A 21,398-nucleotide genomic window follows, 5' to 3' on the forward strand; every position below is an offset into this window, starting at 1 on the left:
TCAACTTACTGTTGCAAAGTAGAATAGTAGAATACACAAGATGCAATTTCGAAATATGGTTGTGCTTCAACAGTTTTTCTCTTGTTACAGTATGTCAGTCACTGATAGCCACTCAATTAGCCCATGTCAGCTAAAATGTTTTAGATTAGTAAGTTAGTCTAGAGAAAAGCTTTCTAAACTTGTAGTAATCAAGGTCGAATTAGAGCCCCAGGTGACCCCATTGATTTTGTTAGTCAGTCTCACTCAGATATCATATTCCAAACTGCAAACATTTCTCTCCACCCTATGGCAAAATTAGTAGAATTGCATGAAATTAGCTGTAAAACTGCTAATGTTCCTCTCCGCCGCATGGCAAAAGGAGTAAAATTGCACAAAATGAACTATAAAACGTAAAAATGTGCATGAAATTAGTTATAAAATTGCCAAATCTTCTCTCCGCCCCATGGCAAAATATGTATAATTGAAGCAAACTAGCTTCAACATTTTCTCTACACCCCATGGCAAAATGTGTAGAATTGCACGATGCAGCCCCCCATGATGACTTCAGATTTTTTGTGGCCCTAACCCCAATCAGTTGCCCATCCCTGATTTAGATCGTGAATTCACTACTGCATGGAAAAAATACTCAGCTGGCTGCTCATTGTTTAAAAACCTAAAGCACATTTTCATGTCTTCAGAGAGTGTGTGAGCACAGACAGGCCTCAGTGTCATGCTGCATCTCCCCCTGACTGCCTGTCTCATCTCCTCTTGCTCCGCTCTTCTCCTTTCCCTTCCCATTCTGTTTAGCTTGACCGTGGTTTCCTTCTTCTCCCTATTCTTCCCTGCTGAGATGTTTCAGACGTCGTATCATCATTATCACCTCACCATTCTCCTTTCAACGGTTCATTTCAGAGTGGTCCTGTATATTATATCTGGGTGAGTTTGTCTCTGATGGCTCTCATCATGATGACATACACACCTCAGTGAACGTAAAGCGGCAGCTTTGCCACAAGCTCAGTCAAATTAAGTCTGAGTTTGTTTTTGAGCACACAGGAACAAATGTAATAATTTTACACAGCCGAGCCGAAAGTAGATTGTGTAGTTCATCAAATCTATGAGGTCTTACAGAAGCACAGAGTGTACAAAATATTAGGAACACCTTCCTAATATTGGGTTACACACCCTTTTTCCTTCAGAACAGCCTCACTTCGTTGGGGTCTGGACTCTACAAGGTGTCAAAAGTGTTCCACAGGGATGCTGGTCCATGTTGATTCCAATGCTTCCCACAGTTGTGTCAAGTTGGCTGGATGCCATTTGGGTGGTGTTCCTAATGTTTTGTACACCCAGTGTACATGTTCTAAAGCAAAATCACTTTTGCTCCTGGAAGGAAATCACCCAACATTTGTGCAGCACAGCACCACTTGTAATGTGGTCTGTGTGTAGCTTGTGTAGAGGAGTCAGGTGCAGGACAGCAGATATGAGTAAATAAACTTAATTTACTCAAAATAGACAAATGTAATACAATAAAGCGAGCCCACATTACGGACCGTCTTACATACAATCAATTACTCACAAACAAACATGGGGGAACAGAGGGTTAAATAATGAACAAGTAATTGGGGGATTGAAACCAGGTGTGTAAGACAAAGACAAAACAAATGGAAAATGAAAAGTGGATCGGCGATGGCTAGAAGGCCGGTGACGTCGACCGCCGAACGCCACCCGAACAAGGAGAGGGACCGACTTCGGCGGAAGTCGTGACACCACTGCTCTGGCCCTAGTACAGTGATGAACTGTAAATCAACATCAAAGTTGTAATGCCAAGCATTAAATCCCTCTGATTAATCTGGGTCAATACAGTCTGACCTGTTCTGCTAGGCTGGGTCTGCATCGGCCTCTTCCTAACAGAAAGCGGTAATGATTAGCTGACTTGCCTTTGGCTCTTCAACAGTACACACTGACTCTCTGAACAAAGAGCTTCAATAATGTAATCTATATCTTCTTATTCATAACCAGGCTACAGTGGATTGATATAGCTGTGCTGGAGTGTGAATTATCATTGTTTTGAAGGATCACATGAACTACAGTATACACTGAGTATACCAAACATTCCTAATATTTAGTTGCTTTCAACTGGATTCACCTGGTCAGGGTATGTCATGGAAAGAGCAGGTGTTCTTCATGTTTTGTATACTTAGTGTAGTGGGTGGCTGTATGCTACAGTATGTACTGTATAGAGGTTATAGAAGATGATTGATACCTTTATAACTGCACTAAGTCCCTCAGCAAGCAGCAGTGTGCAACTCCTCTGCAATACTAATGAACATTTCCAACCTGCTGGAGGCAATAGCTCTCCAGCGCTGGGAGGGATTTCACTCCCCAGGATGGAACATCACATCCCTTTTCTCTTGGTGCCTGCCTGTGACTGGAGGCACAGTCGGGCTTGATGAAAAGGGGTCGGATGGTGTGGGTCTGATAGGGCGCTGCAGCAGCACCTGTTTCACATTACACTGTAACCCCAGAATGAAAAACTGACAGACTCAATCACATTCACTCCAAAGATACTGACAGGCAGGCAGCGCAGAAGACTGCAATCATGGGAGGAATTATTTTAATGAAAACCTGAAGTGGCACTTATTCACTTTCATTGTCATAGGAACTATTTTGATGGGAAATATATTTGACTGACTCATAGGACTTGAAGTCTACCTAACTCCTGGGCTGGGCCTGGGGTACTTACAGGTTTAGTTCAGGAGATAAAAACACCTTGTCATGTCTTCAGGAATATCTCCAGAGACTAATTTCACAGGAGATGAAATGGTCACCAATTTGCCTGGCATTCATTTAATATAACTGTCATATATTTAGGAAAATCACATAGCCTAATGCTTAATTTTTCATATAGAATCATTACTTCTTCTCCAGATAGGCTATAGAACATGCATTAAAGAATACCAAAAATGTCACTTTCCCTCAACTAGCCCACTTGACTACAGAGTAGATACCATCATATCTGGACTCGCTTTGTCTGTGCCCCATGCAGACAAACACTGTATAGCTGTGCCCGCGCTGATTCTTCCCAGCCCACATGTCTGCAGTGGCGGCACGGCGAGGAAGCTGTTAGAATTCAACGTCAGATCAAGTATAATCAACGCCCCCCTGCTGGCTCAATTGGATCCTTATTCACAAAAAATATAATCTTCTCGCTCCGCAACCATCTTTGAGAAAGTCTGTGCCTTTTTTCTCAACGGAAGAAGATTCGCTCTGCTGCAGTTCGGCTCGCAGTTCAATGTATGTCACTCGTAGTCCACAGTGAGAGGCTGAGAGCTCCTTGCACATCTGGCGGATTTTCTCTGCGAATAGGCTTGTCTACCTACATGGTTTCCCTGTATCAGATTCGTTTGAAGAGTTAAATTCAGAGGTCTGATAAAATGGGGCATCGCATAATAGCGACTGTCCTTTGTTTTGTGTGGCTTTTTTGTAAATCGCATGGAGCGTTTCCAAACCAGATAAATATAGGTAAGTTATATTTGAAATTACTAAAATGTTTTTTCTTTAGCCTAAAAAGAAAACGAGATAAATGTACATTAAAAGCTTGTGTGATGTTGACTTCATTTGCACTGATTATTATTTGCATAATTCATTGTCAAGTTCATCAGTCATACCCTAAGGAGAGGTAGCAGACTAGCTAAGAGAAACAATGCGCTTAAGAGTGGGGGGAGGGTATAAAAAATAACCAAAAGTTGCACATACTTACCTATTTAAATATCTTCATGTAGAACTTTCCACCACTTCACTGGGCAGTATAGATTATACATTAACAAATGAATCACAGTAGAATGAATTGGTTGATGTTTATTCTAGATAAAGCAATGTTCATCCAGTTAGTAATGTGAAATAACTTGGGGCGGAAAATAGGACTGATCATTTGTCGTCAGTGATAGAAAATCATTTATAAGGGCTGATATTGATGTCATACTATGTTTTCATGAAACAGAATAAGAGGAACTAAGCTATGCAATTCTTCCCATTCTCCTCTCCTCTTTCGTTTATAGGTGGGCTTTTTATGCGCTCTACAGTGCAGGAGCACAGCGCCTTCAGATTCGCTGTTCAGCTGTATAATACCAATCAAAATGTGACGGAGAAACCTTTCCATCTCAATTATAATGTAGACAACCTCGAATCATCCAACAGCTTCTCCGTCACACATGCGTGTGAGTACCACGACACTAAATGATGGCAATGTATTTCATTTAATTAACGAGGGCACTGCTTCCCCCCCACCCTCTCAATATATTATGAGCTGCTACTGCACCGACTTGGGGGCTATATCCACAGTGGCATTGGCTTGACGCCTATGTAAATTATGTCTGCTTTAATGCAATATTATATTGATTGTTGGCTAATTGCTATAGCATTAGAAGACAATCATCCCACACATGTCTTCTGAGCTGTCACTGCACATGGCTTTGCTGATGGTAGGGTATAGGGTTGGCTCAAATTGAAGAGAACAATTCCAGAAAAACACTGAACCATCCACATGAAAACATTGCAATGCTGTTGTGTGTCAATGTCAGCTTCATGAGCTTTTAAGTGGCATAAGAACAAGTTATTTCAGAGCCTGAGGATATACAGCTTATTTCAAGCTGGAGTGATTGTTAAAGATTCACAATATGGTTGATCTTTTATAGTTTATCTGTTCATTCTTTCCTTTCCGGATATTCTATATTTTGTATGCAAAACACTTTTTCACACCACTGTGATTGTCAAAGAAAGTTGGACTATTCTACAAGCCCTAGTTCCTTTCAGATGAAGCCGTAGATATTCCAAAGAGGTGGTTGTTGCAGAAATTGCTGTATAGTCTAATAATCAAAACGACGTATTCAGTTCTCTGTTATATCCCATTTTTTTGTGAGTTACCTACACTGTAGTAGATAGAAGTGATATTTAGTTTTGTCATGCACAGTACACTAGTCAAGTGTGTACATTAAGAGCATTTAAAAAGAAGAGGTTATGGTCAGCTAAGTCTACACTAAATTGAAAAACATTATGTCTAAACTGCATAGCAGTTATCTTGACACGTGAAGCACAATGGTACACAGGTACAGATGTTTCATGTATACGAAGACACACAGTAAACTTGTCATGTCTGTCTGTAGCTGGGATATTTCACAAAATACTTGAAATAATGTCATTGAGAATATCACAGTTATCATCGGTAGGAAATGCTTCTCGATTCTTTGGATACTATTCAACAGAGGCTGCTGTTGTTCTGTTGGAAAACTATGTTAATATTTCTCTGAACTGACAATTCCACATTCCTCTGGCAAAGATGCTTCTCTCTACCTTGTGTTGTAGCTGTGGTATAAAAAAAAGTTAATTAATGGCATTTGACAGTGTTACATCTCCTATTTTAGTTGCTGTTCACTTGGGACACTATTGTAAGGTCACAGCGATAGGCTTGTAATGAGGGTGCACATGAATAAGCCTGCAGTGTATCTCACTGTTGGGCTTTATTTAACCCCCCACCTCTGGTTGCATCATTTTGCTATAGCCTACGCTGTAAGTTGTTGAATTTACTTTGTACCAATTCCCTTTACTGTGACTGTGAGGATAGCTTTGGTAAAATCAATTTCCTCTATTAGATTTGTAGAATGAATTCTCATTCATTTCTGGAACTGACTAGTTAATTTGATTGCCGGGGTGGAGAAATTGACCTATAATTGGAGCGAATGGATGGCTTTTAGATATTGCAGGATTCATGAAATGCCTCCTGTTGCTATAGTGATCAATATGACAGAATATGGATATCTGCCACATGACTGACAAGCAGGTATGAGCCTTTCTGCCAAGCAAAGCTAAGTAAAGTAAACATGTGCTCTGTGCACATTTCAGTTGCACATTTTTCCATTGTGATTAGATGCAGTATTTGCTGTTTCTAGTTTGAGTAAATGTAATGTTTTAAATTCAAAGAGGAGCCAATGCCAATCTCAGTTTGATGCCAGCTAGCTATCCCAAGAATAAACGTTTTTTGCTTCAGCAAGAAACTCAGACGTAATTTACCTGAACTGCATTCAGCTCAATATTGCAGTGTTTATTGAAGACAATAACCTATAGATTGCTTTTCTTTCTTTTTTTTAACTGAAATAAATATATTTATCTGTTTGCTTATTTAATATTCGACATGTTGGAGTGTATTCTGATGTCAGGTCTTTGCATTTGCTTTTGTCGAATGGCATGCGATGGGACCCTCTGGTTCATTCTAGATGAGAATGGTTGTGGACAGGGAGTGGGCTTCCAAAATCGTACTGCCTTCCTCTGGCAGCATTGGATGTGTCTGGGAGCCACAGGGACTGTCAGAAGCACTCTTTTGGCATGTTAACTTTTCACTAACTGTACTTCTCTAAGGATGAGGAAGACTATTCAAATATGTGTCAGCAAATAGAATTAGCCACTCAGATGGTAGTGTAACTCAATAAAGAGAAAAAATATGAGGAAATCTGGAGCTTGTTTGATGCCTTTGCGGGCTCATCTATTAAAGTGCAAAATCATCTCTTGTTGTGATGATTTTGTACTTACAAATTGACATCTGTCCTTCTGTGTGGTTTTTGTGTATTGTGGTATTTCCGTTTGTTTAAAACCATGTCTGTTAATGGCATGACACAAATGAAAATCTGAAGGGAACATTATAAGTCGGACTTCCATGAAGCCTTCATAAAGCACTCATAACACCACCAGTGCCATGATATAATACAAATCTGTTTATGTCACTTTCCCTTTGAAATTGACATCAGAAGAAGAAGAGGGAGAAAATAGAAGAGTAGCCAACTTGGAAAACCTTTGACTTTGACCAGAGGGCCTACACAGCCTGACATTTCAATGTGTAGCACTTTAACAATATTCATGTTTTTCACATTTATTAAATTAGAGCCTTCATGTATGTATTTCTAAATTACATTTTTTAAACATTTTTAGTCATTTAGTAGACACTCTTATCCAGAGCAACTTACAGTAGTGAATACATTTCATAATTTATTTTTCCTGTACTGGTCCCCCGTGGGAATCGAACCCACAACCCAGGCATTGCCAACACCATGCTCTACCAACTGAGCCACACGGGACTGTGAATTGAAGGTTATAAAACATTTATTTTACATTCAGTGCTTTGAACTGTATTTCTATATTTTAATTGCTAATTGGATTACAATTGCGCATAATGATGATTCGTTTTTCACTTTTCCAACTTTTGTGTCTTACTGTAATTTTTCTTTTTTCATCTATTTAGCATTAGAGGGCAAATATGGAGAAAAGTTACCTCATCAGACACTAACATTGTTGGACAATAACACAGTTATTATTATTTATTAGTCACACTTTTTAATGTCAGATGAAATTATCAAATGGATGATATGTATATACAGTGCATTCAGAAATTATTCAGACCCCTTGACTTTTCCACATTTTAGTACGTTACAGACTTATTCTAAAATTGATTTAAAAAAAAATTCTCTCATCAATCTACAAATAATACCCCATCATGCCAAAACAAAAACTGGGTTTTAGAAATGTTTGCAAATGCATTAAAAATAAAAAACTGATATCACATTTACATAAGTATTCAGACCCTTTACTTAGTACTTTGTTGAAGCACCTTTGGCAGCGATTACATCCTCGTGTCTTCTTGGGTATGACGCTACAAGCTTGGCACACCTGTATTTGGGCATTTCTCCCATTATTCTCTGCAGATCCTCTCAATCTGTCAGGTTGGATGGGGACCGTCACTGCACAGCTATTTTCTGGTCTCTCCAGAGATGTTACATCGGGTTCAAGTCCGGGCTCTGGCTGGGCCATTCAAGGACATTCAGAGACTTGTCCCAAAGCCACTCCTGCATTGTCTTGGCTGTGTGCTTTGGGTCATTGTCCTGTTGGAAGGTGAACCTTCACCCCAGTCTGAGGTCCTGAGGGCTCTGGAGCAGGTTTTCATCAAGGGTCTCTATGTACTTTGCTCTGTTCATCTTTCCTTCGATCCTGACTAGTCTCCCAGTACCTGCCCCTGAAAAACATCTCCACAGCATGATGCTGCCACCACCATGCTTCACCGTAGGGATGGTGCCAGGTTTCCTCCAGACGTGATGCTTGGCTTTCAGGCCAAAGAGTTCAATCTTGGTTTCATCAGACCCAAGAATCTTGTATCTCATGGTCAGAGTCCTTTAGGTGCGTTTTTACAAACTCCAAGTGGGCTGTCATGTGCCTTTTACTGAGGAGTGGTTTCCGTCTGGCCACTCTACCATAAAGGTCTGATTGGTGGAGTGATGCAGAGATGGTTATCCTTCTGGAAGATTCTCCCATCTCCACAGAGGAACTCTGGAGCTCTGTAAGAGTGACCATTGGGTTCTTGGTCACCTCCCTGACCATGGCCCTTCTCTCCCCGATTGCTCAGTTTGGCCAGATGACCAGCTCTAGGAAGAGTCTTGGTGGTTCCAAACTTCTTCCATTTGATTGATGGAGGCCACTGTGTTCTTGGTGACCTTCAATGCTGCAGAAATGTTTTGGTACCCTTCCCCAGATCTGTGCCTCTACACAATCCTGTCTCGGAGCTCTATGAACAATTCCTTCGACCTAATGGCTTGGTTTATGCTCTGACATGCACTGTCAACTGTGGGACCTTATATATAGACAGGTGTGTGCCTTTCCAAATCATGTCCAATCAAGTGAATTTACCACAGGTGGACTCCAATAAAGTTGTAGAAACATCTAAAGTGTGATCAATGGAAACAAGATGCACCTGAGCTCAATTTCTAGTCCCATAGCAAAGGGACTGAATACTTATGTAAATAAGGTATTTCTGTTTTTATTATTAATACATTTGCAAAGATGTCAAAAAACCTGTTTTTGCTTTGTCATTATTGGGTATTCAAATCAAATCAATCAAATCAAATCAAAGTTTATTTGTCACGTGCGCCGAATACAACAGTTACAGTGAAATTCTTACTTACAGGCTCTAACCAATAGTGCAAAAAAGGTGTTAGGTGAACAATAGGTAAGTAAAGAAATAAAACAACAGTAAAAAGACAGGCTATATACAGTAGCGAGGCTACATACAGACACCGGTTAGTCAGGCTGATTGAGGTGGTATGTACATGTAGATATGGTTAAAGTGACTATGCATATATGATGAACAGAGAGTAGCAGTAGCGTAAAAGAGGGGTTGGTGGGTGGTGGGTGGTGGGACACAATGCAGATAGCCCGGTTAGCCAATGTGCGGGAGCACTGGTTGGTCGGCCCAATTGAGGTAGTATGTACATGAATGTATAGTTAAAGTGACTATGCATATATGATAAACAGAGAGTAGCAGCAACGTAAAAAGAGGGGTTGGGGGGGGGTCACACAATGCAAATAGTCCGGGTAGCCATTTGATTACCTGTTCAGGAGTCTTATGGCTTGGGGGTAAAAACTGTTGAGAAGCCTTTTTGTCCTAGACTTGGCACTCCGGTACCGCTTGCCATGCGGTAGTAAAGAGAACAGTCTATGACTAGGGTGGCTGGGGTCTTTGACAATTTTTAGGGCCTTCCTCTGACACCACCTGGTGTAGAGGTCCTGGATGGCAGGCAGCTTAGCCCCAGTGATGTACTGGGCCGTACGCACTACCCTCTGTAGTGCCTTGCGGTCAGAGGCCGAGCAATTGCCGTACCAGGCAGTGATTCAACCAGTCAGGATGCTCTCGATGTTGCAGCTGTAGAACCTTTTGAGGATCTCAGGACCCATGACAAATCTTTTTAGTCTCCTAAGGGGGAATAGGCTTTGTCATGCCCTCTTCACGACTGTCTTGGTGTGTTTGGACCATTCTAGTTTGTTGTTGATGTGGACACCGAGGAACTTGAAGCTCTCAACCTGCTCCACTACAGCCCCGTCGATGAGAATGGGGACGTGCTCGGTCCTCCTTTTCCTGTAGTCCACAATCATCTCCTTAGTCTTGGTTACGTTGAGGGATAGGTTGTTATTCTGGCACCACACGGCCAGGTCTCTGGCCTCCTCCCTATAGGCTGTCTCATCGTTGTTGATGATCAGGCCTACCATTGTTGTGTCGTCTGCAAACTTAATGATGGTTTTGGAGTCGTGCCTGGCCATGCAGTCGTGGGTGAACAGGGAGTACAGGAGGGGACTGAGCACGCACCCTTGAGGAGCTTCATTGTTGAGGATCAGAGTGGCAGATGTGTTGCTACCTACCCTCACCACCTGGGGACGGCCCGTCAGGAAGTCCAGGATCCAGTTGCAGAGGGAGGTGTTTAGTCCCAGGATCCTTAGCTTAGTGATGAGCTTTGAGTGTACTATGGTGTTGAACGCTGAGCTGTAGTCAATGAATAGCATTCTCACAAAAGTGTTCCTTTTGTCCAGGTGGGAAAGGGCAGTGTGGAGTGCAATAGAGATTGCATCATCTGTGGATCTGTTTGGGCGGTATGTAAATTGGAGTGAGTCTAGGGTTTCTGGGATAATGGTGTTGATGTGAGCCATGACCAACCTTTCAAAGCACTTCATGGCTACAGACGGTCTGTAGTCATTTAGGCAGGTTGCCTTTGTGTTGTTGGGCACATGGACTATGGTGGTCTGCTTGAAACATGTTGGTATTACTGACTCAATCAGGGACATGTTGAAAATGTCAGTGAAGACACCTGCCAGTTGGTCAGCATATGCCCGGAGCACACGTCCTGGTAATCCGTCTGGCCCCACAGCCTTGTGTATGTTGACCTGTTTAAAGGTCTTACTCACGTAGGCTACAGAGAGCGTGATCACACAGTCGTCCGGAACAGCTGATGCTCTCATGCATGCCTCAGTGTTGCTTGCCTTGAAGCGAGCATAGAAGTGATTTAGCTCGTCTGGTAGGCTCATGTCACAGGGCAGCTCGTGGCTGTGCTTCCCTTTGTAGTGTTGATTGATGAGATTGATGAGGATTTATTTATTTTTAATCAATTTTAGAATAAGGATGTAATGTAACAAAATGTGGAAAAAGTGACGGGGTCTGAATACTTTCCGAATGCACTGTATGTTCTTTCATCGCAGAAGATACTCTTTATTCTCTCACCTCAGCCTCACTCGATAACCCTTTAATGCGGGATGATATGTGGATCTGCTGCTACTCATTCTTTAATGCATTCTCATGCTTCCTCAAAACATCTGCATAACAGATGGATATTCAGTTTGAAGATGGAACATAGCAGATGTCTCCCACTTAACGAAAAAAAAAAAAAAATTATATTCAAGAGACCTGAAACATGTAAGACCGGATTGTATGCATCATGTTAAAAGTGGGACAATGCTAACAAAACAACCATCTGAGTTGGTGGAAAACGAGTTGCATTATTCAAATTCTTTTCAAAGGATTTTCTCTAGTGAGAAAAGTAATGTGGTGTCTCACTACACACACAAAAATGAGGGTTCCTCACGGGTTCTTTGGGAAGGGCGATGGTTCTATGTGGAACCATACTGACCCAAAGAACCCTTTGAGCCCTTTAATGGTTCTTTGCAGTTCAAAAGGGTTATTTCCTATTTTAGTTAAAGTTAAAATGTAGGGGCGGTGGCTCATTCAAATATTTTAGGGCGTAGTTTGCACACAGCTCTTTTTGTTCAATCGTGAGAGTGTCATTCCAGTTGATCTAATCTGATATGTTATGCTATTACACGGCCAGTGACAAAGTATTTTGAAAGACTTATAGTTGGCCTGTGTCAAATGAGAACCGTTGACTAAGTGAGTAGTTCTCAGTTCTCTCCTCGGGGACCCAAAGCCGTTCCAGAGCTAGCACACTTGATTCAACTTCTTAATAAACACAATAAGAAAACCTATGGAATTTTAACAATACAGTATAATATGGCTATTAAACCAGAATAAATAAACCTGTATGGTTCTAAAAAATAACTTTCTTTCTAGAACCATTCTCCATAAAGGTTATAAAAATAATCATAAAAAAGGGCTCTATATGCAGTAGCCCCAAAAAGTGTCCTAACCTTAGTGGAACCCTTTTTGGTGCTATATAGAAACTTTTTTAATTGTTCTTTATAGAACATTAGGAAAGGGTTATTTATAGCACCATACAGGTTCCATTTTAGTATTGTTCTTAATAGAACCTTAAAAAAAGGTTCCATAAAGCACCAGAAAGGGTTCCACTATGGTTACAAGTCAAATAACCTTTATTTTGCACTATATACTGTAGATCTATATGTTTTTAGTGTGTATAGAGGGTGCTATAATTTCTTGATGTTAGATATTCTTTTGTAAATGGCACTTTTTGGGATTTGTGGTTGTCTGTGGAGACTGTGTATCTTAAAAAAAGGCACATCCATCTATAAAGGGTTAAATCAATGTCTTTGAATCACATGATCGAGTCAGGCGATGTACGTATAGATAAAAAATAAAAAGAGTCATAACATGTGTAAAGACTTCTCGATTAGGAGCCATTTGTTAGAAGTGGCAGTCAGACAGGGGCTGTGATTAGAATAATGTCAGTTATCCTGGTTGGGTCAGGATGTAATGATAGTCACAAATCCCCATCGGCCATTACTGTGTTATTGGCTGAGAAAATCAATAGGCTGAAGGCCACAGGACAAGACAGCAGTGTTTGGTGTAGTGTGTTGTGCTACACTGTGTTGGTGTGAAGAGATCAGCTCTCACTGCCCATATCATTCTCTCAACATCTCCAGATATGTGACAGAACAGAATTAATTTCACTAGAGCTTTTTATTATCTCAGAGTGTAGGCTACAGTTCTCTCAGAAAAATATGAGCCCCAGAGAGTTTGACCCATATTGCTGTACGGTACAACACCAACCTACAGACAAATGTACACAGATAAACATATACAGTTGAAGTCGAAAGTTCACATACTCTTAGGTTGGAGTCATTAAAACGCGTTATTCAACTACTCCACACATTTCTTGTTAACAAACTATAGTTTTGGCAAGTCGGTTAGGTCATCTACTTTGTGCATGACACAAGTAATTTTTCCAACAATTGTTTACACACAGATTATTTCACTTATATTTCACTGAGTCAGAAGTTTACGTACACTAAGTTGACTGTGCCTTTAAACAGCTTGGAAAATTCCAGAAAATGATGTCATGGCTTTAGAAGCTTCTGATAGGCTAATTGACATCATTTGAGTCAATTGGAGATGTACCTGTGGATGTATTTCAAGGCTTACCGTCAAACTCAGTGCCTTTTTGCTTGACATCATGGGAAAATCAAAAGAAATCAGCCAAGACCTCAGAAAAAACATTGTAGACCTCCACAAGTCTAGTTCATCCTTGGGAGCAATTTCCAAATGCCTGAAGGTACCACGTTCATCTGTACAAACAATAGTATGCAAGTATAAACACCATGGGACCACGCAGCCGTCATACAGCTCAGGAAGGAGACGTGTTCTGTCTCCTAGAGATGAACATACTTTGGTGCGAAAAGTGCAAATCAATCCCAGAACAACAGCAAAGGACCTTGTGAAGATGCTGGAGGAAACAGGAACAAAAGTATCTATATCTACAGTAAAACAAGTCCTATATCGACGTAACCTGAAAGGCCACTCAGCAAGGAAGAAGCCACTGCTCCAAAACCGCCATAAAAAAGCCAGACTACAGTTTGCAACTGCACATGGGGACAAAGATTGTGCTTTTTGGAGAAATGTCCTCTGGTCTGATGAAACAAAAATAGAACTGTTTGGCTATAATGACCATCGTTATGTTTGGAGGAAAAAGGGGGATGCTCGCAAGCCGAAGAACACCATCCCAACCGTGAAGCACGGGGGTGGCAGCATCATGTTGTGGGGGTGCTTTGCTGCAGGAGGGACTGGTGCACTTAACAAAATAGATGACATCACGAGGAAAGAAAATTATGTGGATAGCAACATCTCAAGACATCAGTCAGGAAGTTAAAGCTTGGTCGCAAATGGACAATGACCCAAAGCATACTTCCAAAGTTGTGTCAAAATGGCTTAAGGACAACAAAATCAAGGTATTGGAGTGGCCACCACAAAGTCCTGACCTCAATCCCATAGAAAAATTGTGGGCAGAACTGAAAAAGTGTGTGCGAGCAAGGAGGCCTACAAAACTGACTCAGTTACACCAGCTCTGTCAGGAGGAATGGGCCAAAATTTACCCAACTTATTGTGGGAAGCTTGTGGAAGGCTACACGAAACGTTTGACCCAAGTTAAACAATTTAAAGGCAATGCTACCAAATACTAATTGACTGTATGTGAACTTCTGACCCACTGGGAATGTGATGAAAAAAATAAAAGCTGAAATAAATCATTCTCTCTACTATTATTCTGACATTTCACATTCTTAAAATAAAGTGGTGATCCTATCTGACCTAAAACAGGGCATTTTTACTAGGATTAAATGTCAGGAATTGTGAAAAACTGAGTTTAAATGTATTTGGCTAAGGTGTATGTAAACTTCCGACTTCAACTGTACATAACCCACTGGGGTCAGACATCAATTTATCGTCTAGTTTTAATTTGAGTTGTGAACTAACGTGAATTGAATGTAAAATCACAAAACATTTCACCATGGCATTGGATTGTGAAAAAAAAAAAAGTTATTATGTTGATTACGTTGTTCAAATCCAATGTTGATAGAATGTTTGCCTCTTAGGCCCCCTACAGTCTCAATTGACAAGTCACATTTATTTATTATGCTTTTTAAAAATGTTTATAAATCAGTTCTCCAATCAATGCAGGGCACCCCAGTTACCCACGTCAGCCTCCTACCGCCTCTCCTCCCCTCGGCTGATGGTTAGCAGAGCGGCAGCAGGCAGCAGCAGGCTGTCTACACTCATTGAGTGCGGGCTCCTAAGTCTTCCTGTGGTTGGCACGTGCAGTGAAAAAATATAAAATATATACATATATTTCTTTTTTTTTTTACATTGCTCTTAATTTATTTTATTTTGCTGCCTCTTGGGCCCCCCACAGGCCTGGGTAAGCCCCTGCATTAAGCCGGCCCTGGTCCCAGATTCTCAAAATACTTCTTACGCAAAACCTTAAGAAGCTTCTTAAGAAAGAAAAATGAATATCTTAAGATTGAATGATTTTCTTCTAAAATATCTTCTTACAAATCTTAAGATGTTTTTTCGCTAGGCAACCATTTTAGCTAGCTATTTAGCTAGCAATGGCAATCATTTTACCATATTTCCTACTGAGTTTACTGTTCTATGGGTTTAAAATAATCAATACTGAAACTTTCAGATGAAGTTTGTGAGTGAATTAAACATGTTAAATTGCTTTCATGAGCTTTTTCTCTCACTGCCCTGAGTTTAAGACAAAGGTTTAGCCATCTTGGAATGAAGAACATTTCCAAGAACTTTCTTTTCAAGAATCTAATTTATTCGTAACTTTTTGCTTAAGGAGAAACATAAGAAATAGCGCAAGAACATTTCCAATAAACTTTTTGAGGAATAGCAACTTTGTTTAACTTTCTTCTTAAGTCTATAGATGGCAGTTAAGAAGACATTTCTTCTTAATAAGAAGGTTTTGTGAATCTGAGCCTTGGTTACAATATTTAGTTCAAGTTAATATATTGCTATGGTGTTACTATTTGTTCATAGGATCTGGGCAGTGCAGTCAGTGTTATTGCACATTACTATCCAATTTAACTGGCCGGAATTTAACTGTGATCTCTTGCTGTGAAACACCTTGCCTCAGGCTGAGTTTGGGGTATATTGTGTACCCTGATCCAGACATAGGAGGGTTATATTGTGTGCTTTAAAGTGGAACTGACAGGGTTTTAGCAACATGAATTGTAAGGTTCTGTATTTATTTTCTTAATCAACCTTGTGTTCTGTTTTGTTGTCTTCTTGAACGTAGCCTTGTCTTTCATTTTTGTTCATTGTTTTCACCTGTGTTAGTTACTCACCTGGTCTCATCAGCTTCTTATTTAGTTCAGTTCATTCTGTTTGTGCCTTTGTGAGGTATTGTTCGTTTTGACTCTACTAAGCCTTTTCCTAGCTCGTTTGTGAGAACCAGTTATAGCCTTCAGTCCTAGTTTTGATTCACCTGCCTGTTTGCCTACCTGTGTATGACCATTGCCTGCCTATGACCACGATTCCTGCCTTCTGCGAAGGCGAAATAAACACCTGCCGCGCTCTGCACGTGAATCTACACCTTGTTCTCCCTGAGTATTCATTACATGAATCTTATTAAAATCTGTTCATATTCACACGAGAAAGAATATGACAGCTTTTTTCTTCGGACAAGCGAGCACTTATATATGGTCATTTTCACACCTTCATAAATTCATAGAATGTTTGGGAATTATGTATAGTGAGGCATTTGTGAAAATTCCATAGCAATAGAGTGGGAAAGCAGCCATGCGTTTGGACAATTAATGTATATTGCAGTAAATAAAACCTAATAAAAACATCTGTCTTGTCCAGGACCAGAGTCTACACAGACTGGTGTGCCATAGCCAATCAGAGCTACACTAGCCCTATTTTAGATCGTATTCGCCAAATGCTACAGAATACACCTGAATGGATTTCTGCAAATATGTAAATACCACGGGCGTCCTCTTACATTTGGGAACTTCACATTCCTATAGATCAAACAGCCTTGAAAAGGTAGGTTCTCTCCATTAGTTGCCTATGCACAACATCTAATGCTAGCCAGCGTGAGATAAGCTAAAATCTAACGAGGGAACGTTAGAAAAACCCTCTCAAACCTTTTCAGCTAGTTGGCCATCAAAATTGCACTGATAAACGATGGGGAATAGCAGCCTGCTTATTTTTAATTTTTGTTGCACTGCATGGATCACCGGTGCTGTTGAATGCAGCATTGCTGAATGGTGCACTCAAAATGTATTGTAGTTGAGTTGCCAGACTAGGTTACTGTTCAAATGTTGCTGTAATAGGCCTACATGTTTCTCCTTTGCATGGTGTTTTGTTTTTTGGTTATTCATTGTCAAGCTTTAAAAACCGAAGCCAGACTGCAACATTTTAGTAGCCTAGTTAGGACTATAGCATGTGTCTGTCTGTACACGTTCCCTCTGCTGCGCGCTGTAAACAAGACACACGAAGGCAGCGCAATTGAAGTTGAATTCACTGATACAAGCAGTAAAACATGGCACAGACAGACATGGCAGCTCTGCTTCTAGCTCCTAAGCAACTTTGTTGTATTTTGTTTTTTTGTGTGTTATTTCTTACATTATTAGCCTCGAATGTTTTATTGTGTTATTACTTACAGCCGCAAATAACTTTTGGATATCAGAGCGGGGGTAACTCACCAGCATTACAACCAGAAATACGACTTTCCTGAATTGGATCCTTTGTTCGTACCCCTCAGGGCAATTTTACTTATCCCAGAGGCTACTCCAAGATGCTACTGGCGGAGAAGAGGTATTCAGAGTGGACTTCTAGTGCGACTCAGGAAAAGTGCACAGCATCCACCACTTCCAAGTATTTTACTCGCTAATGTTCAGTCCCTGAACAATAAAGTAGACGACCTCAGGGCGAGGATCTCCTTCAATAGAGACATAAGGGACTTTAACATACTCTGTTTCACGGAATCATCTCTCTCTCCGGATATACTGTCCCTGTCCATACAGCCAGCTGGGTTCTCAGTACATTGCGCAGACAGGAATAAAGAACTCTCTGGGAAGAAGAAAGGCAGTAGTGTATGTTTCATGAGTAACTACTCATGGTGTGATTGTGATAACGTACAGGAACTCAAGTCCTTTTGTTCACCCAACCTAGAATATCTCATAATCAAATGTCGACTGTTTTACCTCCTAAGAGAATTCTCATCAGTTATAGTCACAGCCGTGTACATTCCCCCTCAAGCCGATACTACAACTGCCCTCAAGGAACTACACTGGACTTTGTGCAAACTGGAAACCACATATGCTGATGCCGCATTTATTGTAGCTGGGGATATTAACAAAGCAAATTTGAGGAAAATGCTACCGAAGTTCTATCAACACATTGCCTGTAGTACTCGCGCTACAAAAACTCTGAACCATTGTTACTCTCCCTTCCGGGATGGCTACAAGGCCCTCCCCGCTCGCCCTTCGGCAAATCAGATCACAACTCCATTCTGCTCCTCCCTTCCTATAGGCAGAAACTCAAACAGGAAGTACCCGTGCTATGGTCTATTCAACGCTGGTCTGACCAATCAGAATTTATGTATCAAGATTGTTTTGATCACGTGGACTGCGATATGTTCCGGGTTACCTCTGAGAATAACATTGACATATACATGGACACGGTGACTGAGTTTATCAGGAAGTGTATAGGGGATGTTGTTCCCACTGTCACTATTAAAACCTACCCAAACCAGAAACCGCGGAGAGATGGCAGCATTCGCACAAAACTGAAAGTGCGAATCACCGCATTTAACCACAGCAAGGTGACTGGGAATATGTCGAATACAAACAGTGTAGTTATTCCCTCCGTAAGTCAAAACGTATGGGGCCGGGTCTACAGACCATCACAGATTACAAAGGGAAAACCAGCCACGTCGCGACATCAACGTCCTGCTCCCGGACAAGCTAAACACCTTCTTTGCCCGCTTTGAGGGTAACACAGTGCCACCGACGTGGTCCGCTCCCAAGAACTGTGGGCTCTCGTTCTCCATGGCCGACGTGAGTAAGACATTTAAGCGTGTTAACCCATGCAAGGCTGCCGGCCCAGACAGCATTCCTAGCCGCTTCCTCAGAGCATGCGCAGACCAGCTAGCTGAAGTGTTTATGGACATATTCAATATCTCCCTATCCCAGTCTGCTGTCCCCACTGGCTTCAAGATGTCCAGCATTGTTCCTGTACCCAAGAAAGCAAAAGTAACTGAACTAAATGACTATCGCTCTGTAGCACTCACTTCTGTCATCATGAAGTGCTTTGAGAGACTAGTTAAGGATCATGTCACCTCCACCTTAGCTGACACCCTAGACCTACTTCAATTAGCATAGCGCCCCAATAGATCCACAGATGATGCAATCACCATTGCACAGCACACTACCCTATCCCATCTGGACAAGAGGAATACCTATGTAAGAATGCTGTTCATTGACTATAGCTCAGCCTTCAACACCATAGTACCTTCCAAACTCATCATTAAGTTTGGGTCTGAACCCTGCCCTGTGCAACTTGGTCCTGGACTTCCTGACGGGCCGCCCCCAGGTGGTGAGGAAACAACACCTCCACTTTGCTGATCCTCAACACAGTGGCCCAAATACTACTGTACTTTAGTCAATGCCACTCCGACATTGTTCGTCCTAATATTTAGATACTTCTTAATTCCATTCTTTTACTTTTAGATTTGTGTTTATTGTTGTGAATAATTAGATATTACTGCACTGTTGGAGCTATAAACACAAGCATTTCGTTACACCCGCAATAACATCTGCTAAATATGTGTATGTGACCAATAAAATGTTATTTGATTTGACAAGGGTGCGTGCTCAGCCCCCTCATGTACTCCCTGCTCACCCATGACTGCATGGCCACGCACACCTCCAACTCAATCATCAAGTTTGCAGACGAGACAGCCTACAGGGAGGAGGTGAGGGCCATGGCGGAGTGGTGCCAGGAAAATAACCTCTCCCTCAACGTCAACAAAACGAAGGAGCTGATCGTGGACTTCAGGAGAAAACAGAGAGAGCATACCCCTATTCACATCTACGGAACCTCAGTGGAGAAGATGGAAAGCTTCAAGTTCCTCGACGTACACATCACTGACAATCAGAAATGGTCCACCCACACAGACAGTGTGGTGAAGAAGGAGCGACAGATTTGTGTGTATTGTTGTGAATTGTTAGATACTACTGCACTGTTGCAGCTAGGAACACAAGCCTTCACTATACCCGCAATAACATCTGCTAAATATGTGCATGTGACCAATAAGATTTGATTTGATTTGATCAGGCTGTAAAACTGTTGACTAATTTATACTCACTTGTGTGTCCTGTTCGGCCCACGGGCCTTGTGTTTGACATATGTGCGCTAGCCTATTAGCCACGTTATGACTGACTTGTGATCATTGCCCTAGCTAGTTTCATTGTATTGGCATTCCCAGCCTTAGATACTGTCGTCTGTTTTTGTTCAAAATATTGAGTCCTTGAAACTGAAACAGTGCATCCTGAATGGCTGGAGGCAGCAAACAATGTACCTGTGATTTAAATCCTGATAGCAATATTTTGGAGACTACTAAGAAATGTATTGGTGAATTATATTAATCATACATTGAACTGCATTCATCTATTCTGCCAACAATGCCTTAAGGTACGTCATGGAATTTTGAGTCGAATATAATATATTTTTAAAACCTCTTATGAAGTTGGTTTTGAAGCATAAACTGGGAATTTGATATTTTTTTAAATACAAAGTAGTTAAAACACTGTCAATTCCACTTTAAGGCTGAGGTCAGGGCAGGGAGAGAGAAAGGGTGGAGGGAGACACTGAGTCACAGTGGGATGGAAGTTTAGATGTGCTGTAGACAGTGGACATGAATCAAGTCTATCTGGAAAGTGGCAAGTCTATGTGGAATTCCAGGCTAGCACTAGTGGAACTGGGTTAGTAGCCACCATACATTTACATAAGCATGTTGTTATTATAATCGCACCACTTTGTCAGTTAGATTGAAATAAGTAGAGACAAACCAAAGCTATTGTCTTGATATAATGTACAAACACTTTACAGGCTCAAGGCTGACAGTGCATCTGGCACTAAAAGGAGGAATAGTCCCAAGCTGCTCTGTGAATATATACTATAAACACAGTAAAAAGCCACATCACGCATCTTTTAGAACTTACTCTATACCCAAAATCTAAAGTAAAAGCTGCAGGGTTTTCATGCACCACATTTTCTTCTGAGTTACACTTCTATTTGATCATGTTATAATAGCAGTATATTATTTATATGGCGTCGGAAAGGAGCTCCTAATCTCTCCCTGCCCTGCATATGACTCAACCAGCACAGTGCTTTTAAAGCACCTTAAAGCGCTCTCATATTGGACATACAGCACTGAGCAGTCCCACTGAAGCACCAATACCAGCAGTACCATCTGATTGGCATCTGCTCCAGGTGTTATCAATTAGATTACATCAGACTGATGATTAATGGCTGTAACAACATTAGTGGTTTGATTAGCAGTCAACGGGGGTTTTTAGATTTTTAAGAAAATGTATTAAATATCACAGTTACATAAGTATTCAGACCCTTTACTCTGTACTTTGTTGAAGCACCTTTGGCAGTGATTACAGCCTCTAATCTTCTTGGGTATGAGGCTACAAGTTTGGCAAACCTGTATTTCTGGAGTTTCTGCCATTCTTCTCTGCAGATCCTCTCAAGCTTTGTCAGGTTGGATGGGGAGCGTTGCTGCACAGCTATTTTCAGGTTTCGATCTGGTTCAAGTCCAGGCTCTGGCTGGGCCACTCAAGGACATTGAGAC

The 21,398-nt window shown here is 41.2% G+C and overlaps 1 protein-coding gene across 3 annotated transcripts in view; it reads left to right on the top strand.

The window, feature by feature from the left end:
* Nucleotides 1–3,026: 3,026 nt before the first annotated feature.
* The window catches only part of LOC106567848 (glutamate receptor 3), a 116,830-nt gene continuing 98,458 nt past the window's right edge, over nt 3,027–21,398 (top strand). The window contains exons 1-2 of one of the 3 annotated variants that reach the window (XM_045692274.1): nt 3,027–3,498; nt 4,035–4,193. In XM_045692274.1, coding sequence (XP_045548230.1) covers nt 3,411–3,498; nt 4,035–4,193 — 247 coding nt within the window. In that variant the 5' untranslated portion in view covers nt 3,027–3,410. The remainder of the gene's footprint in view (nt 3,499–4,034; nt 4,194–21,398) is intronic. The other 2 variants (XM_014137656.2, XM_014137655.2) reach the window with 2 other exon arrangements.

Source organism: Salmo salar, chromosome ssa13, assembly GCF_905237065.1.
Source record: "Salmo salar chromosome ssa13, Ssal_v3.1, whole genome shotgun sequence".
NCBI classification, from domain to species: Eukaryota; Metazoa; Chordata; class Actinopteri; order Salmoniformes; family Salmonidae; genus Salmo; species Salmo salar.